Here is a 24,513-nt window from a genome sequence, read left to right as displayed (position 1 = left end):
TGTGACGCAGTTCGGTAGAGTGTACCGTCCTCGCAATTTCCTCTTTCAAGGGTGTCAGGCTTGCCTCTGGTTCGAAAAAAGCAGTCTGGATTATTAGTAAACACCTTTAATCCGCGCGATCTTCGAAAATATGTGATTGTAGTGGGCGCGCGCGCATGCACATGAAGAATGGAAGTGATCTTATAAGCGTACGGCGTTTCGAGACCTCCGCGGGCCCAACGAAAGCGGGTCCGCAAGGTCACACCGTGCGTGCCTTCTGCTCGCGCGAACCGGATGACGCAGGGCGTTCTCTTTATCGCACCCCAGGCCTCCATTCCGTTCTGTCGGAGCCCTGCGAAAACGAAAGTCAGCCGCCCGCAGGGTCCCTGCCCCTTCCACAGCCACCGTTGTTCGTCCTCGAAAACAGCACGCCACATTCCCTCTCACCGTTATTGCAACGGAATCTCCTTCCTAAACCCTCCTCCTCCGCGCAGTCACCCCCTCGACCGCGCCGAAAGCTCCCCGCTCGCGAGACACGGTGATTCCAGAATCGATTACATGGTGCGTTACGCAAGATCTTGAAGCGAGTGCGGGCATTGAAGTTACGCGCGTGGATCAGCCCCCTCCCCGGGTAAAAAGGAAACCTTTCGCCTTCGACTCCAACGCAAGGACCAACCAATACCAACCAGACCTATACCCCTGTTGCGCATACGATACGGCTCGTTGACGTGACGTCTCCTTTATGCGTTGGCTTTCTTTTAATATTTCTCATCGCGTCGCTCGGGGAGGGAAGGTACTGCCGAGAGAAGGAAACCGACAGGAAACCAGGCGGCTCGAGCGACGGTCGCAATAAACGAACAAGAATGGTCAAGGTGAACCGCAATAGTCGCAACGCGCGCGCTAGACCAGAGCTAGCGTCTTCCTTCTCTGCGTCTTGCTCTTTCTCACGTTGTACTGTTTCGTTCTCGCCGCACGGCATCTGCCTACACACAAACACCACACACGCACAGACACACACTGACACGCTCACACACTATCACTCTCTCTCACACCCTCTTTCTCTCGATCACTACTTGGTCGTCTCTCTCTGCTACGCTGCTGACGCTGTCGACTCTGCACGGCTTAGATGTTTCTATTCATTTATGCTTGATATCGTTTCTTTTTCTTCCGATATTCGACGGCCAGAAAGAAAGCGCGCCGCTCTCCTTTTTCCTCGTGCGTAGGGGCGAGGTATTAAAATGAATCGCTCTTCCGGATCGGCACTCATTGAAAGTTGGATACAGTCGGCGACGAGGCGAAAAGAAAGAAACGCGACAATGTCGGCGACTACGAGCGGCGTGGTGGCTTTTGTGTTCCTCCTGTCTTCATTGTTCGGTAAGCACTGTGCCGAAATTAGCGTTTACGTATGCAACCGCTGGCAAACATTCATCCAGTGCAAACGAAGCAGGAGGTTTAAGATAAGCTTAACTAACCAGTGCGCTACTTTCCGGGAGTTTGGGCTGAAAAGCAACGCACGTGCATGTTTGAGTTTAGGCTCAATCTATGAGGGGCACCTGCCTGTGTGTGCCTTCGTTAGGTCCACGCTTCCAAGCGCTCTATGATGATAATTCGCTCTCGTGGCGCGTTTTAATAATTTCTTTTGTGGTGGCGAGATTGTCCTTATTGTAAAGGGTGTGATGAAGGTAAGATAAAAAACAATGCCTATAAGCTTATTAGGCACTGCGAGGCGTTTTGACCAGATTTAAAGCAAAATTGTTAAAAAATACAAATGGCACCGTGTTTGCTGTAGCCTGCAGCAACAGACCGTCTAACGTGATGCGATAAGGTGATGCGATAAAGTGATGCCGTAGCAGATTACTACAACGTAGGTTCATGTCGATTGATGTCGCGTGAAACGCGCTAAGGAACTGTGGTGTGATGACCCATGTGCTCTTCTCGCTGTTCGTCGTACGTATCTTCCTTTATGGAGATACTGCTGTCTGCGGTAGGAGCCACCATGTAGCTCCTGTCTCGGAAGGAGAATTGTTCTTCTTCGACGACAAGTGATCGGCAGACACAACGCGACCTCATATTCATTTTTTTAGTTCTGTTTCTGCATTTACTTTACCTAGCAGTGCTAGAGAAAGTTAATGGGGCTAGACAAGCACCCATGCACCACGATTGATGTCTTGTTTATTTCTGTGCTCCGCTCATGACAGGCATTCTTCGTATATAGAAAACTTGAGTTGCTCGTAACGAAATCCTTCACTTGCTTGAGTTTTCCCCATCGTTTCTTGGGCTTTTGTGTGGTGTCAGGTCCATATCGGTTTTCTTTCGGATATGAGAGCACCTTCTGTGGTATCGAACGAACGAGGCTTTATTTAAAAAAAGTTTTTCTATAAATCATGGAACGAACGGTTCTCGTGCGCCACTGAAAAATATGGTTAATTTGGTAGAAGCGTTTAGTCATAGAAAGGCACGTGTCGAAACAAGAATGAAGCATTCAGTTACGCGAGTTACATTCAGGTATTTTTTCCCGGCACGAACCATTGTGGAGCTTGCATATGTGAAGCAGTACTACGTTGGTGCGCTAGCGATGCAAACGTACGCCAGTCGTTTGCCTACTATCGTTTTCCACGTTTACCAACATCTCCACCAAAGCAAGCTGAACGACATGGTTAAAGTATTTAAAGAATAACACGGTTCCAGTGCTGACAAGAATGAAATATGGGGCTATTTGTTTCTACTTGCACCAGGAATGGCAAAACAACGAGAAAAGGGAAGGTAGTGTGTGCCTGCGTTTTTTACGCTTCTATGTGGGGCAATTCTTTCCTGCTGCTTTACGATTCCTAACGGTTTTAAAGTGCTTCCAACTGGCCTTTGTAACTTATTCTTGTGCTGATAGCTTGTTCGGTTTATTTGGGGTTTTTAAACATGCAGTTTCTCCTATGTGAACGTTGCAAGGAACTAAGGTGCGTGTCACAAACCTCAGCCGAAAAAGGGAATTCGGTATGCGAAAACAAACATTTTCATTAAGCGCCTTGGAAAATTGATTGAACTGTGACCTTTATGCGAAGCTAGCCTACAGGTCGTCTGAGATTCAAGCTAGCCGTTGTCGTCTAAGATTCAAGTTTGTGCCTGACTACAAAGAAGGAAGATGGACAGTTGCAACAACTGCGTTCCGTCTCGCTCACAGTAGTGCTACGATGACCGTGTGTCAAGCTAACCTAAAGTTTCATGTTCAGATTTTGTGAATGCTGGGTGTTTCTTGCAAGGTCGCTGCTTTCGTCAGTTTTGTGCACTACCGTAGAGAACTACAATCATTGCACGAGCAGAGTGTGAAGACCTGCCACATAACGCACGCAACTCCATATCGTTTGAGAAATATACAAAGCTTTGTATAATAGTATATGCTTTATATGGGTGCTTGAACTCATACGCTTCTGCTCGCAAAGCTTTGCATAGCAGTTATTGAATGAGGATTGTCCACTTATCTTCAATTTCACGCATGGCGCACATTGTTTGAGCATACTTCGCTTCTACCATGGACAACCCAAAAATTCGGAACATTCCGAATGCGTTGTCAATAACATGGATTATTAGCCTGAGGTTGTTATTTCACGAACATTTGCTTTGCAACGTTTATGTGCAGGCTACCAATCACGTGAATGCACGCAGCAGGTCAAGGCATGCAAAGACAGCTAACAGTGTTTGAGGCAATTTTATTCAACCCAACGCAGACATATGGAAGACTAAGTGAAAGGCGTTAGCCCGCTATAAAGCGAGCGCTTCGGAATATTGGTTTTGATTTCCAGTTTACAGAGTCCATGAGAAAACCCCACCGTGTCCCCACCTTTGCTTCTATCACTGCAGGTGTCTCCCACGCACAGCTGAAACCTGGCTGCAAGATAGAGCAACTTCGCGAGTGCGGCTCAGACTACGTGCCGTTCGTGACGCGCACGTACCTCCACGAGGGAGGAGAAAAGTTCAAGCAGGCATGCGAGTAAGTTTCAGCAGCTCTACTGTATCTTCCGCGTGAGCGTGGTTTGTTGTGCGACGCTCGACTTCCGCCCACATTGCCGTGGTGTCTCGACGATTGCCTGCGCTTGTGACTGGTTTCTCGTATCGCATAGTTTTTCCTTCGGCGTGAGCGTTGTTCTTCGCGTCTACAGTGTGATTGCCTCACTGCGTGTCTAAACGCATCGACCACACTCCCACGGAATCTACCTCATTGATGTTTTTATTTTCGTGTTCTTATTTGTTGTGTCACTTTTTCCCCCATCTGACAATCGAGTATTGTGAGAAAGCCACTGCCAAAAAGGGTACGCATTTGGGCTGGTTGGTTCATGATTACGAGCGGTAAACATCGCTAAACAGCAGGTCGAAGAGAGGAACAGCGCTGTGGTCTGTCGTTCTAGTGCTGTTTACGGCTCGTAATCGCTGTAAAAAGTTGTCAACGTTTAAATATCGTCAGATGTTTCAATCAGCCAATCAATCCAGCGTTCCAAGGCTTCTGCGCTGCTTTGCAATCACCTCGTAGCGGCATTTGGGGAGCCTTAGCGCCAAGTTGATACCCTGCCGTACACACCCGAAGGCCTGCCCTCGCGCCGCTCTGAAGCTAAGCGCAATATGACCCGCATAATACGACGAGCTATCCTGCTCCGCTTAGCCGCTGTCGCGAGCGTCTTGGCAGCCACATAGGGGTGAGCAGATAATTTGGCATACATGTGTTTCGAAGTGTCGCGAAAACGTAAGGGCGTTTCGCGGCTATCGGAAAACTAGGCGAAATAATTGAAAGACCAAAGCAGAGAAAAAAAAGAAGAGAGTGTTGCTATGTTGTACTAATGCAGTCTAGAGCAGCTTAAATGTCAATTATCGCTAGTGTTACCGCCCCGGCTGCTTAACCGTGGAGGCCGCAAACGGTTTCTCGTAAGTGATCGCTGTTAATGTTTTTTGAAAGGACCTCGAAATGCGCGTATGAAACAGTGATTACTTTCGAGCGCCTTTTGTCCCTAGTCAACTAACGCAAAGCAACTGACATAACCGATAATTTAGTCTTGCCTCCGTTCGGTTTTCTCTCAAGTCCTCGTGCATATTATAGTACTGCTTTCTACATCGCACTTCGTCGATTTCTATTTCGTGTCATGGTATTGCTGCGCATATGTGAGAAACTTCAGGCAGCAGGTGCACTAAGCACTTATTGAAACATCACCAGAACCTCTGTATATGAACGAGCAGCAACCCTTGTAGCACCGAGCTCAAAACAGGCGCCAGAACACAGTGTTTCGCGGATATTTTATCACTGAGGCAATAAACTGAATTGTAGTCGCGAAACTGGCTTCTACGCGGGCACCTAGACGTCAGACATACAGAAGCTTTCTTTTAAAAGACACAATTCTGTGAGGCGTTCCTGGAGTCAATGCCAGGGCAAATCGCTGTAGCTTGATTCTGGAGGCAGTGACCTCAAATGAGGATAGTGACACTTGACTTGAATCTATATGTGTGCTTTTTCATGTAAGTTTAAAGTGTCCGCCTTTATTTCCTTCAAGCAGGACGCCTCCAAACTTTTTCCGCGGTCACAGGTTTGAAAGCATATTCTTGAGCTTTTCCGGAATCATTGCCTATCCGTGCTTAGAGATTTGAACGCGCTCGGTGGCAAAGTTTTGGTGGTTTTGAATTGGCATTAGTTTTTAGTTAAAAAAAAACAACCTTTTTATTCGAATTCAGACTCCTGCCTGAAACATACCCACCGCTTCGATGATGAAATTTCCTGATTCGTGGAATGTAGTAATCGGCACAACTGCTTTCTTATTAAAATGAAAATAAACACAGAAATTCTTGCCGCTTTTTTTGTCAATGACTACTCCTTTTCACTTCGTTAATCATATTATGAATTAAACAATAAAATAGACAGATATACCACTTCTTGCGGCGGGTATTATTTAGTAATACAGAACATGGATAATATTGGGTAATTTAATAATGACAAGAGGTTGCCAGACTATGTATGAACGTCTGCCGCGAAAATTTTCAGTTGAAACAAAGTCCGCGGTTGTTGGAGGTCATCATAAAGGTTTCACGCGAACGCATGAATGAGACACCATTTCGCACGGTGCTGTGAAACCAACGTTCATCACACATGCGAGTGTCTTCTGAGAAGCATCGAAAAGCTCTCATTGCTTTCTCATGTACTGCTGTTGGATGGACATGAACCTAGAACTTTGGCAAGTGAGAAGTGCCCATGCAAATTGAACCGATGCTTGCGGTGCAATCCAGTCGAATGCTGAGTACATATTCTCCCAAGTTTCACAGTGAAAACTCCATATTCCGACGGTTACACACCAGTGCGAGAAAATTCGGCCTATAGGCTAAGTGCATCTTTCGTAACTGACGGCCCAGCAACACTGCCGTGGACTATTTTGTTATCTTCTCAGTTCTTCAACAAGTGATGAAACTGTCCTATCGCTGCAACTAAAACGTCCTCTCATTCAAACGAAAGACAAGCACTGGTTTCGCGCTAAAATTAGTAGTCTGTCATGGTGAATGCGCAGCCCTATGGCGTCTCCATAGACCAGATGCCGCTTTCAGAAGTTTCAATCAATCAATCAATCAATCAATCAATCAATCAATCAATCAATCAATCAATCAATCAATCAATCAATCAATCAATCAATCAATCAATCAATTGCACTCGAAAACACGGCAAAGCAGAATCAATAAAAAACTCAACAGAACATATAGAAAATAAGGAACGAAAACTTACATGATTGAAAAATTTGCGGCTACGTCCGAATTCGGAACAGACCTTTGTTTTGTTGTATTGGAATGTCGAAGCAGAAATTTTTGAGATGTTACGATATTGACTCATATGATGTTATTGACTCGATATGATGTTACGAAACTGCTCAAGTGCACTACGCGAAGGGATAGCTGTGGTAAGATGATAAAAATAAAAAAAATCTTAGGGCGAGAGAAGAATTTTACGACAGAGCTGTAACAGAAAATGACAAAATGGAACCACGTTTCATTTTTCTTTTCAGTAAGAGTGAACGAATGAACAAAGCAGTAAATCAATCCACCGTTGATGAACTGTCTCGCGCAGGCTGGACAGCAAGCAGATCGCTTGCACGCTCAAGTTCGTCGAGGAATGCCTGGAGGGTCTGCCTCGGGTCGCCGCCCAGCTGGCCATCAAGGCGATGGAGGAGAGCTACGAGGCGACTTGCACCGAGGGCACCGACCAGAACAAACGTGAGCGCCGTCTTCTTCGGCGCAAGCAACGCCACTCCCTATAACGAACGAAAATACTCGGAGACAAATCTTCACGGGCTTGACACCTCTCCGCAGCCGGCTCCTTGCGCACGGCACCTTGCTTCGGCATTCCAACTTTTACATAATCAGTAAACGCCCAATTCGAGGACCTTCCGTCCTCTTTAACCGAGGCTTACCGTGCCAGGTCACAGGGCCGCAATATTTTGCGTCCAATTGGCTTTTGTTTCGAAATCGTGTACTTTGGATTAGAATTGGATACCGGTAACATTTTATTTTTAATTCTCTTAAACCACCTTGAACTTCGTTGGTGCGGGTCTATTTATGAGCTTTATTTTCGCCTCTGTGCTCGCGAATCATGAAATGAAGCTTACTGGGTTGACACCTGCGAAACTGCAGGACAGGATGGTGCACAGGGAAAGAGGGGGAGCGATCGGACACCGACATGCAGCTCTGTTTATTAGAAGGGAAAAAAAAACGCTGATGTATGAAACGCCAAAAGTCCCAAGTTACAGTCTCTGCTAAACAAAAATGGGAGTCAAGCGAGAACGGTAGCGGAAAAGAAAATAGTGACAGGCGGTCCACTTATGCAAGTTGCTGCCCTTCCAATATAAGAACGGTAGCGGAAAATAATATAGTAACAGATGGTCGACTTATGCAACTTGCTGCCCTTCCAATATAAGAACGGTAGCGGAAAATAAAATAGTGACAGACGGTCCACTTATGCAAGTTGCTGCCCTTCCAATGTATGAACCTTATCCAGTGATCGAAGCGCCTCCATCACGAAGGCCGACTTAAATCAGCGTTTCGGTTAACCAGTGATAAGCAAACGGGCACCGCACTAACCGATGTGCCAGCAGGTTTGAACTTGCAAAACTATACGTGGACTATGAAAGACGGCTTAGTGGATGGCCGAACACTTTGTGCTGTTTAATATGCACGCAAACCTCAGTACGCTAGCGTTTTTGGCTGCCACCCCCAACGATGAACGATCGCCTCCTATGTGAATCAACCTTGGGATTGAAGAGAAGCAAAGAACGATCCATGGTCGTAGGACACCGCTTTCCGATCACACAACCCTAAACCTCGCAGAACCGATAGTTATAAAAATGTGCTTTTACACCTTCGTTTCGTTTGTGCGATGCTGGTCGATTGTCAATAGTTCTGGCCACAAACTATCCCAGTTTTCCTCGTTGGCACAGGCCGACTGAGTCCGACACACTTGGCAAACTGCAAGTAAACACGGTCAGGGCTGTTCGGCGATGCGCAGCGAAAAAGTAAGGCACTGGAACCTCCTTTTCTTTAACGATTGGTGCCCTCGGCTCGGGGCCCGTATGCCGCGGCAGCCTCGCCTGACCAGCAAACAAGTTGATGGAGACACCGCCGTGCAGGGTTACGTGAACCCGATTCCTGGCTTGACGCGTTCGCGTTAGGTATGTGTAAACGATCGCGCGGCATTGCGAAATGCCGCAAAGAAAATTTATTGCTAAGACTGTCGCTATGTAACTCGCGTAACGCGTATAAAAGCATGGATAAAGAAGGAGAAACTTTGAGCTGGCCTATGAGACTTAGCGAAATGATCGGCCACGCAAGCGGTCACGTTTTTTTCCGCCAAGGAGGATGACGTAAGCGTGGCGTTATACCTCGCACTCGGCATACAATTATTTTCCTCGAGCACACGCGCTGCTGTTATGATTTTTCGTTGCCCCCACCGCTGAAGCTACTCACCCTGAATCAACGCATTCAGCTGTGTTGCATTTCCCGAAGCAGTTTTGAATTCCGACGGAGGTTCTCACAAGTATTCAATCATGCTTGTAAACTTGTTATTTTGGTGCCCTACTTTCTTTATGGTCGAGCTACAGACAGAGAATATAGTTGGCATGCATGACAATCTACACATAACATAAAAGTGGCACAACGCACGTGACATCTCGTACTGCGTTTTGCAAACTTGTTTCACATTTCTGTGACCAAAAATTAGGAGGTTTGAACGTGAAAAACCGGCCCTCTCTAGTGCCTGGTAGTACAAAGTAGGGGCTGAAACGCCCCTGCTCAAGCATGTTCAACCAAACAAGCCGTGATCATCGGTCTATGTATGGGAAATACATTACGTATGTCTATAGACACAGCGTGCAGGAAGAAACTGCAGTGTGCTGAAGCCACTATTCGAAGACAAGGTCTTTTTTACTTCAGATCGAGTGAGTTGGTAGGATCTAAGTATCTGGCCACTTTCTGCCCGTCAATTCGGACAATTTAGGGCCTTCTAGTGCACGCATAACAAAGAAAAGGGCGTCAAAATTAAGCTCGGAAATAAAAAGACGCACCCAGTTAGTGTAGAACTATGTACGGAGAAGTGATAACGTCTAATTAGCTATAAAATGCCGAAATTAAACCCAGTTGTGCTGGGTCAAGCTGCGCGCGCCTAAAATCGGAACCGGAAGTGCGGCTTTATTCGACGTAATATGTGGGCCGATCCCGGAGATAGCAGTTTAAACAACAAACCACACTGTACACTAATGCGCCCAGTAGACGTTGTCTTTCTTCAACTTCAACCGCTGCTGACTCGCCTTTTAATTCTCAAAACTAGTAAGTGTAAAAAAAATTTACATACGAAGTTTGAAACTGCGTAATCCTGCACAAAAAAGAGATTAAGCAGCTCTATTGCAACATTACTGCAACATTAAGAGAAATCGAAAACTGACACATCTTTTTAGTTGAACCATATATATATATATATATATATATATGCTACTGATGGTGGTCTGCTCCAAACCAAGGTCAGTTGCACACCGCTCCGTTACGGCAGGACATGTGGCAAGGGAGCTTCTGAAGAAACCTTTGATGTGCGGAACGCAGTGCAAATCATGCATCGGGATCTCTTCGAGGTCCCGATCCGTGGTTATGTTAACGCATTTCTCTTGCATCTACCGCTAAATCGCCACTGACGTTTTTCTGTCGCATGGGTGATCAAGTTTATAGGCTGGTCAAACGCAGAAACTTATGTATATTGTTACGCAGATAACTAAGACGAGCTCGCCGAAACAGAACACCCTTCTTTAATGATGGCCGACGCCCCAAAAAACACCGGCGCACTACTGCGCCCTTCGTCGTCTTCTCTCTAACGATCGGTGCTTTTAGTGGGCAGCTGACTTCTAGCGATTGGGACTCGTAGTGGGCAGCTTACTTCACGTCATTACTCACCACGTGAAAAAGTGACCGTCCCGGTCGCTGATCGGAGGGAGTAAAGGGCGACAGAAGGCGCGGGAGGAAAATTATCAGAGGGAAACTTCTTGGCGGGCATAGTGCGGTTTGATCCGGACTACATGGACAAAGTCGGCTCGTGGCCGTCGTCGGCTCGAGCTCATAGTAGTATTGTGAGGGACGACTCCGTAGTTCACGTAGCTGGGTCGCCTGACAATCTTGTACGGGCCAAAGTATCTACGCAGTAATTTTTGCGACAGCGCCTGATGACAGATGGGTGTCCACACTCAGACATAGTCGCCGGGTTCGTACTTGATTTTCCTTCGGCCACTCTTGTAATGGCGGGCGTCAGTAGTCTGCAGAAGACGGATGTGGTTGCGAGCAATCTGTCGAGCTTCTTCGGCCTTCTGGACAATGTTGTCAGCATTGTTGTTTCTTGCTACGTTGTCTACCGGGAGCATGGTGTCTAAAGGTGTTGTTACTCAGCGCCCATAAATCAGTTCAAATGGTGTGAATCGCGTGGTTTTCTGAACAGCCGTATTGTATGCGAATGTCACGTATGATAGAATATGGCACCATAACTTGTGCTCTACGTCAACGTACTTCGAGATAATATCAGCGATAGTTCTGTTAAGACAATGCTACTTCTGTTCGGTGGGGTGCATGACGTTTGAGGGGCCGTACAGCGACGGTCGTCATACCACGTCCACATAAGTAATTCGGACTGGCTCCCGCCGTTGCGACTCCTCGTAACGTTCAAGAGCTTGGATGACGTGCCTGATATCGTCGTGCACTATCTCTGCTACAGAAATTTGCGCTGTCGGCGCGTCCGTTACCTGCAATTTTGGAGCTCTTCTGGTACCACAGCCCTGGTCGATTCGTGCAAGCCCTCGAAGTGGTGTCCCGAAGTCATGGTAAGGTGCTGTTCAAAAGTTCCATCACAAGGCGATCGCATTGTATGGCACGCTGTCGAGGGGCCGTTTTCATTGCTGTCGCTTCAGAAAGGAAGTCCGCAAGTGTAGCGGGCGGATTTCGAATAAGCCTAGCAAAGATCTCTTGCTTCTCCTCGCATCAGATATCTGACCTTGTCTTCAGCTATTGAGGCATCCCGACGTCTGAAGAGCCGAGCCATGTCTTCAGTATACGTGGTGACGCTCTCGTTCGGGGCTTGGAATTTTCCCTGTATTACCAACTCCGCTCTCTCCTTCCTGTCCGTGTTGGAGTATGTGGTGCTCAGCTTCCGTCTAAATTCATCCCACGAAGACAATGCCGCTTCATGGTTATGGAACCACACGTTCCGCAGCTTGCACTCTTCTTTCCATCCGTTGCATTCGGCGACCCGCTCGAAATGGTCTAGCCAATCTTCCACGTCTTCAGTAGCATCTCCTCCAATCAGCGTCTACGGCTTCTTGATGATGAACTAGTCGGCCCAGCAGCCGCAGCAGAAGTCTGTGGGCTCAGGATCATCGTCCGAATACGCTCGGGCGACAAACTGTGCTCAGGTTGGAGCCGTTGAAGACGGTGGCTGGTATGTACGTGTACAGGGGTAATATCTCCCGGAATAGTCACAGGAGACGTGTCAGTGGTAGGCTGCGTCTCCGGCAATGGCAGCATGTACCCAGCACCTCCCCCACTAAGATGTCACGAAGATAACTAAGACGGGCTCGCCGAAACAGAACGGCCTTCTCTAATGATGGCCGACAGCCCCAAAAAACCCGGCGCACAATTGTGCCCTTCATCGTGTTCTCTCAGGCGATCGGTGGCTGTAGTGGGCAGCTGAGTTCTGGCGAACGGGACTCATAGTGGGCAGCTTACGTCGTGTCAATATAAATCCACGTAAATCGTAAATCACGATTATGCGAAAATCACGCATCTTAGATTAGTTACCGGGAAAATGGCGGTGCTCCGACTGGCGGCAAAGCTCGAAAAGTGGCCGAAATGGTCAGAATCTTGCGCATACAAGCTGACAGACTTTCTAACTACCGATTTCCGCAAGCCGCGGCATCGCTAACTATCTTCCTTCCTCTCGTCTGCTTCGCTGCTCTTACAGTGTACAACAACGCGGTCAAGTGCCTGAACTCCGTCGGCACGAGGCTGCACAAGTGCATGGACACACTCAGCAACACATTGCATCGCGGCACAAGCAAGGCGCCTCCGAAGGAGGTCATCCACTACTCCTGCTGGTAAGTAGAGATTAAGGTTCTTCTATATATGCTAAGAGAAGTGTGGTCATTGGAACTGCGCGTTGGTGTTTTAATGTTTCAGGTGGGACAGTGTTTTTTTTAGTTTATTCTCCTGGTGCTGAATGTTCGCACAATTGACATCAGTGCTAAAGCACTCAGACCAGCGAGTGCTGGAATGAAAATGGGAGAGTGCGGGACAGAGAGAGAGAGAGCAAGGAGAGGAAAGGCAGGTAGGACAACCTGGCGAGCGTCCAGTGTGGCGTCCCGCACGAGGTTAAGAGAAAGGGGCAATAGAAAGAGCAAGAGAGGGAAAGCATAATCACTATGTGCACGTGGATCGATGCACACGAGGACCACAAGTGGTCCCTCAGACCGGTGCCAGTCCAGTCCAGTCCTGTACCTGTCCATGCGTAGCCTTTTCTGCCAGCGACAGATGCGGCCATAGACCGAAGTATTCTGTAGGGCGCGGCAATCATTCGACGCGACATCTACGATCGCGTGTCGTCCGTCAAGAGCAAAAGATTAGAAGCACGAACATTCTTGAACTTCGGCTCTGCAAAACTCGGTGCGTAGCGCTCACACAAACAATGAAGAGGACAGGTGTACTTTCCTTAGTAATGTCTTTTTTTCGCATCCCTAGGGGCTGGTGTCGGCCACGCTGGGGTCATAAATTAGAGCGCCGTTTCACCCTTGGCCGGTGAAACGTGCCTATATGCCTTAGCGTGGGCCGAACACTGACTGCCACTCGCATTTGTGGGACCGTATTTTGTTACGATTTGTTTGATTTTCTGGGGTATTTCTCACTTATCATTGGCCTCATGGTGTCACGCATCTGTTAGCTCTACGATCGTCCACACGCCACGACGTATGATAAAGGATGAATAGAATTAATAAAAAAGACGCCTTGAATAACGCTGCCGCTTGCCGCTTTAGTGATGGTCAAACTCAAAGCACTGCCACCACATGGGAAAAAAGCAAAAGGAGACGACACCTGCGTTCACCAATCGCTCGTGCAGAAGCGATGCAGGGACCACAGCAGTGGCTATCGTAACTGCAATAATTATTACCTAAAACATGGCTGCGATGACGTGCTTCCAGCTTTAAAATTGCTTGCGGCACCTGTAGCATGTAGCAGCACGGCCTCCGATGTTTCATTCCACGCTTATGAAAGGTCCGTCACTGAAGCGTGCCTTCTGTACACTACATATGCATTTGAAGCAAATCCGTCGGTTCCCATAGCTAGCTGTCCGCGTCAGCTAGCAATTAGAGGCAGGCGGCAGATCAGATTAAGGAGAAGTGCGTCGTGTGGGAATATATTAAAAGAGGAGTAGAGACGGGTTTGCTACGCATTGTCCTAAAATTGTTTCAACTGAACCAGTTATGACAGGTCGCAAAGACCAGGTACGAATCCAGTCAATGTCAGGTAGAAATAAGAAATGAGGTCTCATGGATAGAAAAATACGAAAACCAAATTCCCGGCAATGCGCTGCTAATTATTGCACCAAGAGACAAGTGGGTTCATCGCGCTATCCTTCATACCACGGGAAACATTAGTTGTCGAACAGCCGCACATGTCCTGAAGAAATAAGAATTGAATAAAGAAAGAAATTTATGTGAAAATTGAATTTGCATGTTTTGACCAAGCATTGTGATCAAGATTGATCATCCCATCTGGAGCCTGCTTTTTAATAATCGAAGGAGGTCGGCAGGGAAGCCCTCGTGTATTTAAGTGGTGCCCCTGCCAGATCCCAAGACCAAGAATGCTTAGATAGACTGCCTCCGGACCGTGGACCCAAAGGCACATGTTATCGTGTGAACCCAGCCTAATATATATGCGTTCAAAAATTTGGCAGTATGCGTGGCAAAACGCGAAACCATGACCACAGAGCCTAATTGCTTGGGTAAATGCAGATTCCCCTTCATTACCTGTATTTACTAGCAGCTCATGAAAATATAAAGTTCTTACTTTAGGAAAAGGAAGGTATACGTTTTGTTGTGCTGGGCGAGGACACGGCAACAGGATCGCTCAAGGCGGAACACTTATCTATGCCATGGTAGAACTCGCACTCGGAGTTCCACGGTGGTGTTTCACACGAAAGATGGAACCTAACATACCTCGGCATCGCTGATCCGACGGGAACTGGCCTATTCAGCACTATATTACCCAAGGACAGACGCGACCCGCTAGTCTAAAGTATGAGGAACGATATGCACACTATCACAAGTCTAATGACAATTTTGTCGATGAGTGAAGTTGCACCAAAAACGACTGACTGCTATAATATGTGCAAGTTTTCTCGACGCCTCTTTTTATGGATTGGACTTGTGTAAATAACGAGAACAATTCTTTTATCGATGCATTCGCTGTAGTCCGGGTGATTTTCCCAATCGACAACTTGAGCCACAAATGTCGCCTGCGATATGGAAATCTTTCTTTTTCTCTTTCGCACCGCTCCTCTAGCTTCGGGGGGTAAATCGCTCACATGATTCAATTGTAGACTTGAACTGAAATTGATCCCCACGCATTGCTTCTTCGCAGCGCGTACCATGACGCACTGGAGTGCGTGGAAGACTCCGTGTCCGGCTGCGACACGGACGCCGGCAAGGAGTTCATGGTCGGCAGCATGGAGAGCATCTTCGGCGAGACCCTCAGTCTGGTGTGCGGCCAGTACTCACGCGGCTCGGCGGCCTGCAAGCAGTTGCCGGCGCTGCCCGAACTGGCGCCCGACGAGACCCAGATCACCAACGTCATTGAGCTTGCCATGAGAGTGGCCAGTTCGCTGGGCAAGAAGTAGGCCTCCTGGTCCTTCGGTACACTCACTCCACGTGGACACATGCCTCGCCTTCAACTTACGTCGTGTTACTGATTACTCTGTTCCCTTAGCGGAAGAACTCAGATGATGGCTTAAGGGTAGAATTTTTGGCATCTTACTACAATCTTATCGTGTCATAGAGGCCAAAAGCCAGCTGATGCCGGCGTAAGCCACCCTCCCGATACCTGCTTAAATAGCAGCTGTTGTTGCTGAGCGCGAACTCCGCTCATTCAACTGATTCTCGTCTCGCCATTTTAATGGCATTGTATGAGCGCTTGCGTGATCTACCTGTAGCCATAGCTGCTGGCGTCTGCCTCTTGCTTTGATGTAACAGGTCATCGCTGCTACAGGTCCGCACTAACGCCTGGCGCTGTGCACGAACTCACGCCATCGAGCTTTCATGAGCCTACCACGGAATCCTCGGAAGTCACACTCTCATTTATCATCGCTAGACGAAAGAGAAGGGAAATAGATATCAACCAGGGTTGCACCTCTGAGCGAAAGCTTGCTTTTAAGCCAGGGTTTTATGGATTCCAATTATCCAACCTAAGTTTTTTTTCGAGCAAGAACAGGCTGCTTGCCCATGGTGAGGCCATGAGCTGCGACGCGAAGAAGCAGTTGTTTATCTCCGCGACCAGCGGTCGCTTCCTCTGCATTTACCATGCAGGTCGCACGATTACCTTAGTATGGTTTGAAGCGACAACGGATCAATAAATGTCTACAGAAACCTAGACACAGCTGAAGTACCTATATAAAGTCCATTTTTGGAAGTCATAGTGATAACTTGTCAGCCGTAATCGTGGTGCCACTATCTTTATGACGTCGGGGCAATGCGCATTTTCGAGGAGACTTTTCCACATGTGAGTGCCACAAAGCACGCCCCTTCCCGCATTAGAGATTGAAAGCATACAAAGGTAAGTAGGGCGATCAACTAGACGAACGTCCGGTTTGCGGCTCTACACGGGAGAGGCGACTTGGTACAGTAGCATTCGCTTTGACATTTGTCTAAATTCTTAATTTTGCTAGTCTACGCAGAGCATCCTCGAATCGCCTTGATTGAACGCCTCTCTTTGATATTCATGATGTATGACTGTGTCCTACTTAATGCAGAAACCTTTATGTAATGTCGACTTTTTGCGGCACGCTGTGTGCAATGCAGGAATGCTTATTCCTCGTGAACGTAAGTTTTCTACGTGAGGAGAATGGATGATTGGTGGGTGCCTTCTACACGTTGACAGAATAAGACACACTTCTGTGGTAGAATAAAGAGTGATAGGTTAAGCGTGAACGAATATATGTTTCATTTTAGCCGAGGGATAAGTAAAAATAAAAATATTGACCATTCATTTTGTCTCCTGTGTCTTTAGCACGCCACGAACGCTGAACTATATATGTCACTCTGCGCCCAGCTTTCGAAGGCAACATTAAAATAAGATGCCTAGCGTTAAGACTACGCTACCAGAAGGTGATGTGGATCTGCTGAGGTATTCTCACAGGTGGTACTTTCTTTACTCTTTTGTGCAGTGACACAGAAGTTTATGTCTGTATTGCCTGCATTTGACGAATTTATATACAATTGGACAACGTTTGAGTGAAATAAATATCTAGAAACTATAGCTACACAATGCAAATGTAACGTAAACTCGCCAGCAAACATGTCAAAACTTATCGTGCCAAAAGAAAAAAAAATTCTTCGCAGCCTTGACATGCCGGCAAAAATCAAGTGATAAATCCAACATTCGCTTGTTGCACTATGCAATTGAAGCAGTAATTCCAGTTCAGAAAGCTGCGCTAGTAGAAATTTCTTTTTTTTTCCTATTGCAATAGCAATCATATGGACAATGCAGGCGCCTTTCTGTCGACGATGTCGCCATCGCTGTGACGTTGCGTATAAATTCCTAGGGCGATAACACCATCACCGCGCCCTCCCTACACCGTATGTGCGAGCGAAAGCGTGCGAGGGGGGCCGACGATCGCGGTTCAATCTCGCACGCGAGAAATAGAAAAGCGGCGAAGAAGCATGCTGTCTTCCGTCGCGCGCGAGGCTACCCAACGTTGCGAAGCATCGGGGATGAAAGAAGGAGGGGGGGCGCGGCGTCCTACTCCTGCTGGAACTGCGCATGTGGCAGCTGCGCAACTGAGAGTGATCGGCGTTGGGGGCAGAGTACAGGTGCGTCGACGGCTCGTAGCTTTGTGCGTGCTGTGTGTTCTCGGCGCTCAGTTTGCGTTGAAGCGATAGACAGGACGACGGTCACTTCGCTCGCTGCTGCTGCCTCGCTTCCTCACGCCAGCGTTTTGAAAGCCAGTGTACGTGGTCATGGAGTGCATTATGTTCATGTTTGCTGTGCGCGCTGACACCATGCTTGTTAATTTAGTTAGCAAGCCGATGCTTACAAGTTGATACGGTCGATAAAAGTGGTATCTTTAGGTCAGACTGGAAGGCTAGTTGGTATGACATTATTTACAGAGTAGCGCAGAAGCGCATGGACTAAAAAATGGACGGGATACAGCACTAACGGTGAACTTGGGAACGTGGCTGAATACTTTGCTTACTTGTACTGGAAGACGGTGTCCCGAAAAAGCCCATCGGCAGCGGAAAATCAATCTGCACGGTAGGAGACGTCCGTCTTGCAGAACAAGTAAGCAAAGTACTAAGCCAGGGTCCTAAGTTCGCCGTTAGCGCTGTATCCCATCTATTTCATTTGACCATGTGCTTCTGCGCTACTGTGTAAATGCTATCCTTATTTCGTATAGCTGTCTGCTAATTTGCTGTCGCAATCCATGCTTCGCCTTTCGGGCGAAACAGGTACTTCTTTCGTTGATGCTATATTCTCCAAAAGGTTTCATTGAGCTATTGCCTGCTTCAATCAAGGCAGCAATGCAATAACAAAGAACATTCAGAGCACCTAATGAAGCGCTAGCTTACGAGAACAATCTACTGCCGCCCTAACACATAACCTGAACCCGGGAGCGAGCAGCCCGCGTTACCGTCAGTGCCACCAAGCGGCACAGGCTGTAATCGAGGCGACAGTGCCTTCGGGAGTGCGATACCTGTGGACAGTATATGCAACTCGTTGTTGCTCAGCTAATCGAGAGATTGGCAATGGGTGCGTATCTGCTATTTCACGTTGCAACACCTCTGTTCGTGAAATCGCGATAATGGCGAGCCGCTCTGATTGTGGGACTCTGATAGGTATTATCTGTGCGATTCGAACAGAAGGCGCTTATTAAACTGCATAACTTCTCTTTTCAAGCGCGAAGCAATATATTAGCGTGATACCTAATCATCAGATACTATTTCTTGTTGTCGCGACCGCCATTGGGCCCCCCGTGTGCCAGCGCGGACGGATTGACGCAGTGTGTTCATACCACTTCAAGGATATATCCTTATATATAGACCAGGCGGCTGCTGGCGAATGTGAATCTGAAATGGCGAAGCACACCTTCCGCCCGTCTCTGGATCCCCGAAGCGACAACCGGTTACATATTGTTACGATGGGTGCGTTTACTTAAAGATGAATTGATGACAAGGGGACGCGCCGACACTGAGCCGCTGCAATGACAAGCGCACTTCGTTCTCCTCTTCATACGTCCTTGCTGTAGCTTTAGCGTAACACTCCTCCCTTCACAGACGAAGCCCGCTGGGCGAGTATCTGTTGCGTCCACTCGGAGTTACGGGGATGACAGCGTTTCAGGCGGGGGGCGACGTGAACAAGCTGCGTCTTCTCAGACCGGTAGCCATTGGAAACGAAACGAGCCATTGAATAGGTGACATCAGTTAGGCGATTGGTGATGACGAAATACAATACAATACAATATACAATATGCAGTTATTTCCATAAACGTACAATTTATGGGGGATTCAAGGAAAAAGTTGCTCGCAGCAACTTGACAGGCCTTAAAACGGGTCTGAGGGCAGCAGCAGAAGGCACAGGCACTGATTTAGAACCGACAAAAACAATACATCAGCAAAAAAAAACAATGACAAGTTGGCTTAGACAGTATGCGAGCAAACCGAAATGCAATGAAAAAATAACATTACAAACCACAAAAAAACTACGCAATCCACAGTGTACACTAGAACAACGAAAGCAGTGCTAGAATCATTAACAAAGTAATCAGTGTAGGAAAGAATAAGACATGATTGAGCCGTTGACAGAGGCTAATATCAAACGGAGATGTCTGACGACAGTCTACTTCAGAAAACAGTCACAAACAACGAACTAATTCTTCTCCAAATATCACTGAAATGCTCATATAAATGCGAGTCAGAAACTTCTGGCACAGGCCGCGCTTCTGAAGTGGTGTCCAAAGCCATACTATGTGCCCTTTGTCGTAGGACACATTCTTATGGCGTGAATCGCAGGTGATCTTGGAGAGCTCCTGGGATGTCAAGGTACGGAGCTGAGCTATGCGCTGTGCTTCCTCAGCGCGGCAGAGAGTCTGGGCAATAGAAGAGTCCGCACGAAAAGTAAAAGGTAGACTGTTGTCAAGGAAGCTGCGGGGCGGTCTGACATAAAGAAGATAGAAAGGACTGTAGCCAGTAGTTTCATGCTTTGCAGTGTTCTAGGCGTGCGTGATAAAGGGCAAGATATCATCCCTATCTTTGTGCCTGGAATCGACGTACATCGAAAGCACGTTGGTCAAAGTTCTGTTAGCGCGCTCGACGAGACCATTTGCCTGCGGGTGATACGGGGTCGCGTGGCGAAACTGGCAAGCACAGAGACGCAACAGCTCTTCGACTGCGTCGGCCACGAACTGGCGACCCAGATCGCTCACAATAACACGAGGGGGACCATGACGCAATATAACGGAGGACAAGAGGAAGCTGAAAACATCAAGAGCCGTGGCCATTGGCATCGCTACGGTTTCAGCATAACGTGTCAGATGGTTGACGCAGACTATAATCCAACGGTTGTCGTTTGTTGAGCGCGGGAACGGGCCGAGAAGGTCCACTCCAACCATTTCGAAAGGAGATGATGGTGGCGTCAGAGGGTGAAGGAGTCCGACCGGATCAGTATTAGGGCGCTTGAATTGCTGGCACTTGTTACAATTGGCAACATACTCGTACTTTTCTATATCCCGTCGCATACTAGTTGAGTAGAATCGGCCCTGAATCCGGTGGCATGTTCTGCTGAAACGTAGGTGCCCAGCAGGCGAGTCGTCGTTCATAGCATGGAGCACGTAGTTTCTGAAATTCTTAGAGACCACTAAGAGGAGGCGGGTGTCATCAGCCGCATAATACTTCTTGTAGAGCAGGCCATCTTGGATGACAAAAATATTTTTGACAATTGATTGAACAGCTGAGGCGAAGAGGACATCCAGGCTGCGGTCGTCACGCTGCTCTTCTTGGAAAGTGACCAGGTCGGGAAAAAGAATGTCGTGGATGGCGGCCTTGTCCGCGTACAGCGCCCGGTCCGTCGTACATGTTCCTTCTTTTAGTCCGCGTCTTCGTAGCGCTCTTTTCTTCAAGTATGCAAAACCAACTGCCCCCACCAAGCTTCGGCAGCCAGAAAGTCATCGAAATTGTCGGCGTCACATGCACTTGTTGGTAGAGGAAGCCTCGAAAGAGTCGGCGTCCGCATGATGTCGGCCACTCTTGTAACGGACTGCAAAGTCGAATTCCTGCAAGCGTCCATCGAGCAAGGCGGCCAGACGGGTCGCGGAGACCAACCAACCAACATAGTGAATGGTGATCAGTAACAAATCGTGAAGCGGCGCGCGTAGAGATATGGGCGGAACTTCTGGACTGCAAAGACAACAGCGGGGCACTCTTTTTCAGTGACGGTGTTCTGTTCTTCCTTGCTCAACGAACGACTGGTATAGGCAGTGGCATGCTCGGCGTCACCAACACGCTGGACGAGGACGGCACCGAGACCGATTCCATTCGCGTCGGTGTGCAATTCTCTTGTAGCAGAGGGGTCAAAATGGCAAAGTATTGGTCCGGAAGAGAGCAGGAACTTCAGTTGACGAAACGAGGAATCGCAATCTGCTGTCCAGGCGAAAGGGCTATTCTTGCCCAGCAGTGAAGTCAGAGGGTAGGCAGTATAGACAAAGTTGGGCACAAAACATCAGGAGTACAAGCAAACACCCAAGAAGCTCCTCAGCTCGCGTTGTGAATGCGGTTGTATAAAGCCGCTAACTGCAGCGACCGTCTGTGGGTGTGGACGCACCCACTGCTTGTCCACTAGATGTCCAAGTACTAGCGCATCTCGTTGGCCAAAGTGACATTTCTTAGAGGTGAGGGTAAGGGCAGCTTGTTCAAGGCCCGTCAGAACAGCGCTCAGTCGATGGTTGTGCTCTGCAAAAGTGCGGCCAAAAATGACGACGTCGTCTAGATAGCATAAACAAACCTTCCATTTCACGCCGCGCAGTATCTTTTCCATAAACCTTTCAAATGTTGCAGGCGCGTTGCGCAAGCAAAACGGCATGACGTTGAATTCAAACAAGCCGTCTAGGGTCACAAAAGCAGTTTTCTCTTTGTCAGATGAATGCATGGGTATCTGACAGTAGCCCAATCGGAGGTCTACAGATGAGAAATAGCGTGCGGAATCAAGGCACTCGATAACGTCGTTCATCCGGGGAAGCGGATACACATCCTTTTTCTTCACAGAATTGAGACGCCGGTAGGCGACACAAAACCTCCAGGACACATCTTTCTACTTCACGAGGATGACCGGCGCAGCCCAAGGGCTAGAGGAATCTTGGATGACGCCCTTGGCTAGTACGTCGTCGACCTGTTGAGCGATGATCTTGCGCTCTGACGCGGACACGCGGTAAGGCTTCTGCCTGATGGGATGCCTGGACCCCGTGTCGATTCTGTGGCGAGCCCGCGTAGTTGGAATGCGAACTTAGTGTTCTTCGCGAAATCAAATAATGATGCATGCTTGCTAAGCACGCTGACCAGGGCTTGACGCTTCTCTGAAGACAGTGACTTGTTGATCATATTTAAATAAGGTGATCAGCCTTCAAGGACACCGTGGTGAGCCCCCTGCTTTCGAGATTCGTGTGATGTGTCATCAGTTAAAGCGCCTATGCTGAGACTGGAATCCACTTCAAGAGAGGCAAGCCGCATACCGCTGCGTAGCTCAACAAAGTGGGAGGCTAAATTTGACACCCACAGTGTAGTTGTTCCACAGGCCACAGAGAGGACGCATCGAGATACAAGTACACTTTTCTTCACGACCATCGAAGGCACGCGATGAACAATTGCATCAAATGTATCGGTGTGGACACCGCAAGCAGCATCTCGAACTCTGGATCTTCAATGACGGTGAGAGCGCGTGAACAGGTAGCAGGTTGGTCGGCAAGAGGAGACAGGAAAAGCTCGCCATTACTGCAGTCAACAGCGGCGCCGCACTGTTGTAGGAAATCGAGGCCAAGAATTAAGGTATGAGTGGATTGAGCAAGTACTGAAAATTCGGCTTGATACACGTTATTGTACAAATTCATGGTGCACACACCAATAGGTCGGAGCAACTCTCCACTCACAGCACGAAATGTATTAGCGTTATCCCAGCGAAACATCACTTTACGGCTTAGTCGGGTTTTGAAATGCAGGCTGATAAGGGAGACACTCGCTGCTGTGTCCACTAAGGCCAACAGTAGTAACATTGTCCACTAAAACACGAATCTCGTTATGACACATGGTGACTGGCGGAGGCGTAGGGGCGTGTAGTTGATGATGAATAGCGACCTCACCTCCATTGGTCGCACCGCCTAGTTTCCCGGCGGCGGTGACGTGAGACGTTGCTGTGGAGATGGAGACCTGCGCTGGCGTGAAGGCGGCGGCGTCAAGCTCCGCCGCGCCGCCTGGCGCCTGGAGACCGCGCTGGCGAGTCGCTACGGTAATTCGCCGGGTGGTTTGTCCTGCTATCGGAGTCAGAAGGCCAGCGTGTCCCGTCACCGTGACGATTGCTCGATTGCTACGCCGATAAAAAGTGCGCGGTCGCTCATGGGACGGTGGTGACCTGCGACGGCAATGAGGACAAAATCTGGCGACGTGACCACGAATACCACAATGGTATTCACAGGATGCACCGAAATTGTCAGTAGCAGGATAACTAGCACGGCCTTCCCACTCATGAGAAACTGCAGGTGGTCTGAGTGAGTAACCATCGTGGAACTGATAACTGGGATACGCGTTCATAGTAAGGCTTGGCGCTCTTGAACGAGAAGCGAAGTTCTATACGTCTGCGGAGGGGGCGTTCATGGACGTCTCTTGGAAGTCGCAGTGAGAAAAGGGCTCTCGAGCCCGCGGAGTCGAGAGGGCAGCCGCCTCACGTCGGTCAAGCTCTTCGCGCACCACTTGCCGAATGACTGACGCAAGGTCGGATGGAGTTGGGACCGCGTCAACACTGGCGACGTTAGTTATTTTGGCCTGGCGGCCGAACTTTGCTGTAATACGCCGAGCTTTCAAGGCTTCAAATGTAGGGCAGTGCCGAATGACGCCACTTACGGAGTCCAGACTGCCTTTTCCGAGGAGGAACTGGTACACGTCCTCGGCGATCCCTTTTAAAAGATGACCAATTTTGTCCTTTCCTGTCATCTGAGGGTCCAGGGCCTTGCACAACTTCAGCACTTCCTCGATGTACGTCGTGCAGGTTTCGCCGAGAACTTGAGCTCGCTGCATTAGGGTTTGCTCTTCTCGCTTCCTTTAGCTGCTGGATCTCCGAAGCACTTTCTGATTTCGTCTACGAACTTTTCCCACGTCGGCATGCTTTCTTAGTGGTTTTCAAGCCACAGACGCGGTTCCCTTGAGGAAGAAGGCAATGTTGTTAAGCTGGGCGGTGGCGTTCCAGCCATTGGATCGACTTGCGCGTTGGTAAAAGCTGAGCCATCCGTCCACGTCTTCCCCGGCTTTTCCGACGAAAGTTCGTGGTTCGATGTAGGGCTGCCAGGGGTAGCTGGAAGAAGGTGGCGGGTTGTCGTCATCGGAAGCCATCTGTGGCGGCACACCGGCAAGGGCTTTTTAATGTTGGTTTGATTGGGGTAGTCGCAAACTTATAAAGCTTCGTTCGTCTTTCTATCTACGCCGACGACATCTGAATTTGGACATCGGATATGACACAGCTTGAGCTTTGTGCTGGGCT

General features: G+C 48.5%; 1 protein-coding gene across 1 annotated transcript; it reads left to right on the top strand.

The window, feature by feature from the left end:
- The first annotated feature begins 1,212 nt into the window (after positions 1-1,212).
- On the top strand, positions 1,213-16,767 carry LOC142587799 (uncharacterized). Its single transcript, XM_075699068.1, has 5 exons — positions 1,213-1,353; positions 3,832-3,961; positions 7,061-7,206; positions 12,476-12,608; positions 15,148-16,767. Exons 1-5 carry the CDS (start codon positions 1,218-1,220, stop codon positions 15,401-15,403), a joined length of 801 nt encoding a protein of 266 aa, XP_075555183.1. The 5' UTR covers positions 1,213-1,217; the 3' UTR covers positions 15,404-16,767.
- Positions 16,768-24,513: the final 7,746 nt, after the last annotated feature.

This window comes from Dermacentor variabilis, chromosome 7 (genome assembly GCF_050947875.1).
Source record: "Dermacentor variabilis isolate Ectoservices chromosome 7, ASM5094787v1, whole genome shotgun sequence".
In the NCBI taxonomy this organism is placed as follows: domain Eukaryota; kingdom Metazoa; phylum Arthropoda; class Arachnida; order Ixodida; family Ixodidae; genus Dermacentor; species Dermacentor variabilis.
Note: the sequence above shows the minus strand (reverse complement) of the source record. Positions and strands in the feature narration are given on the sequence as shown.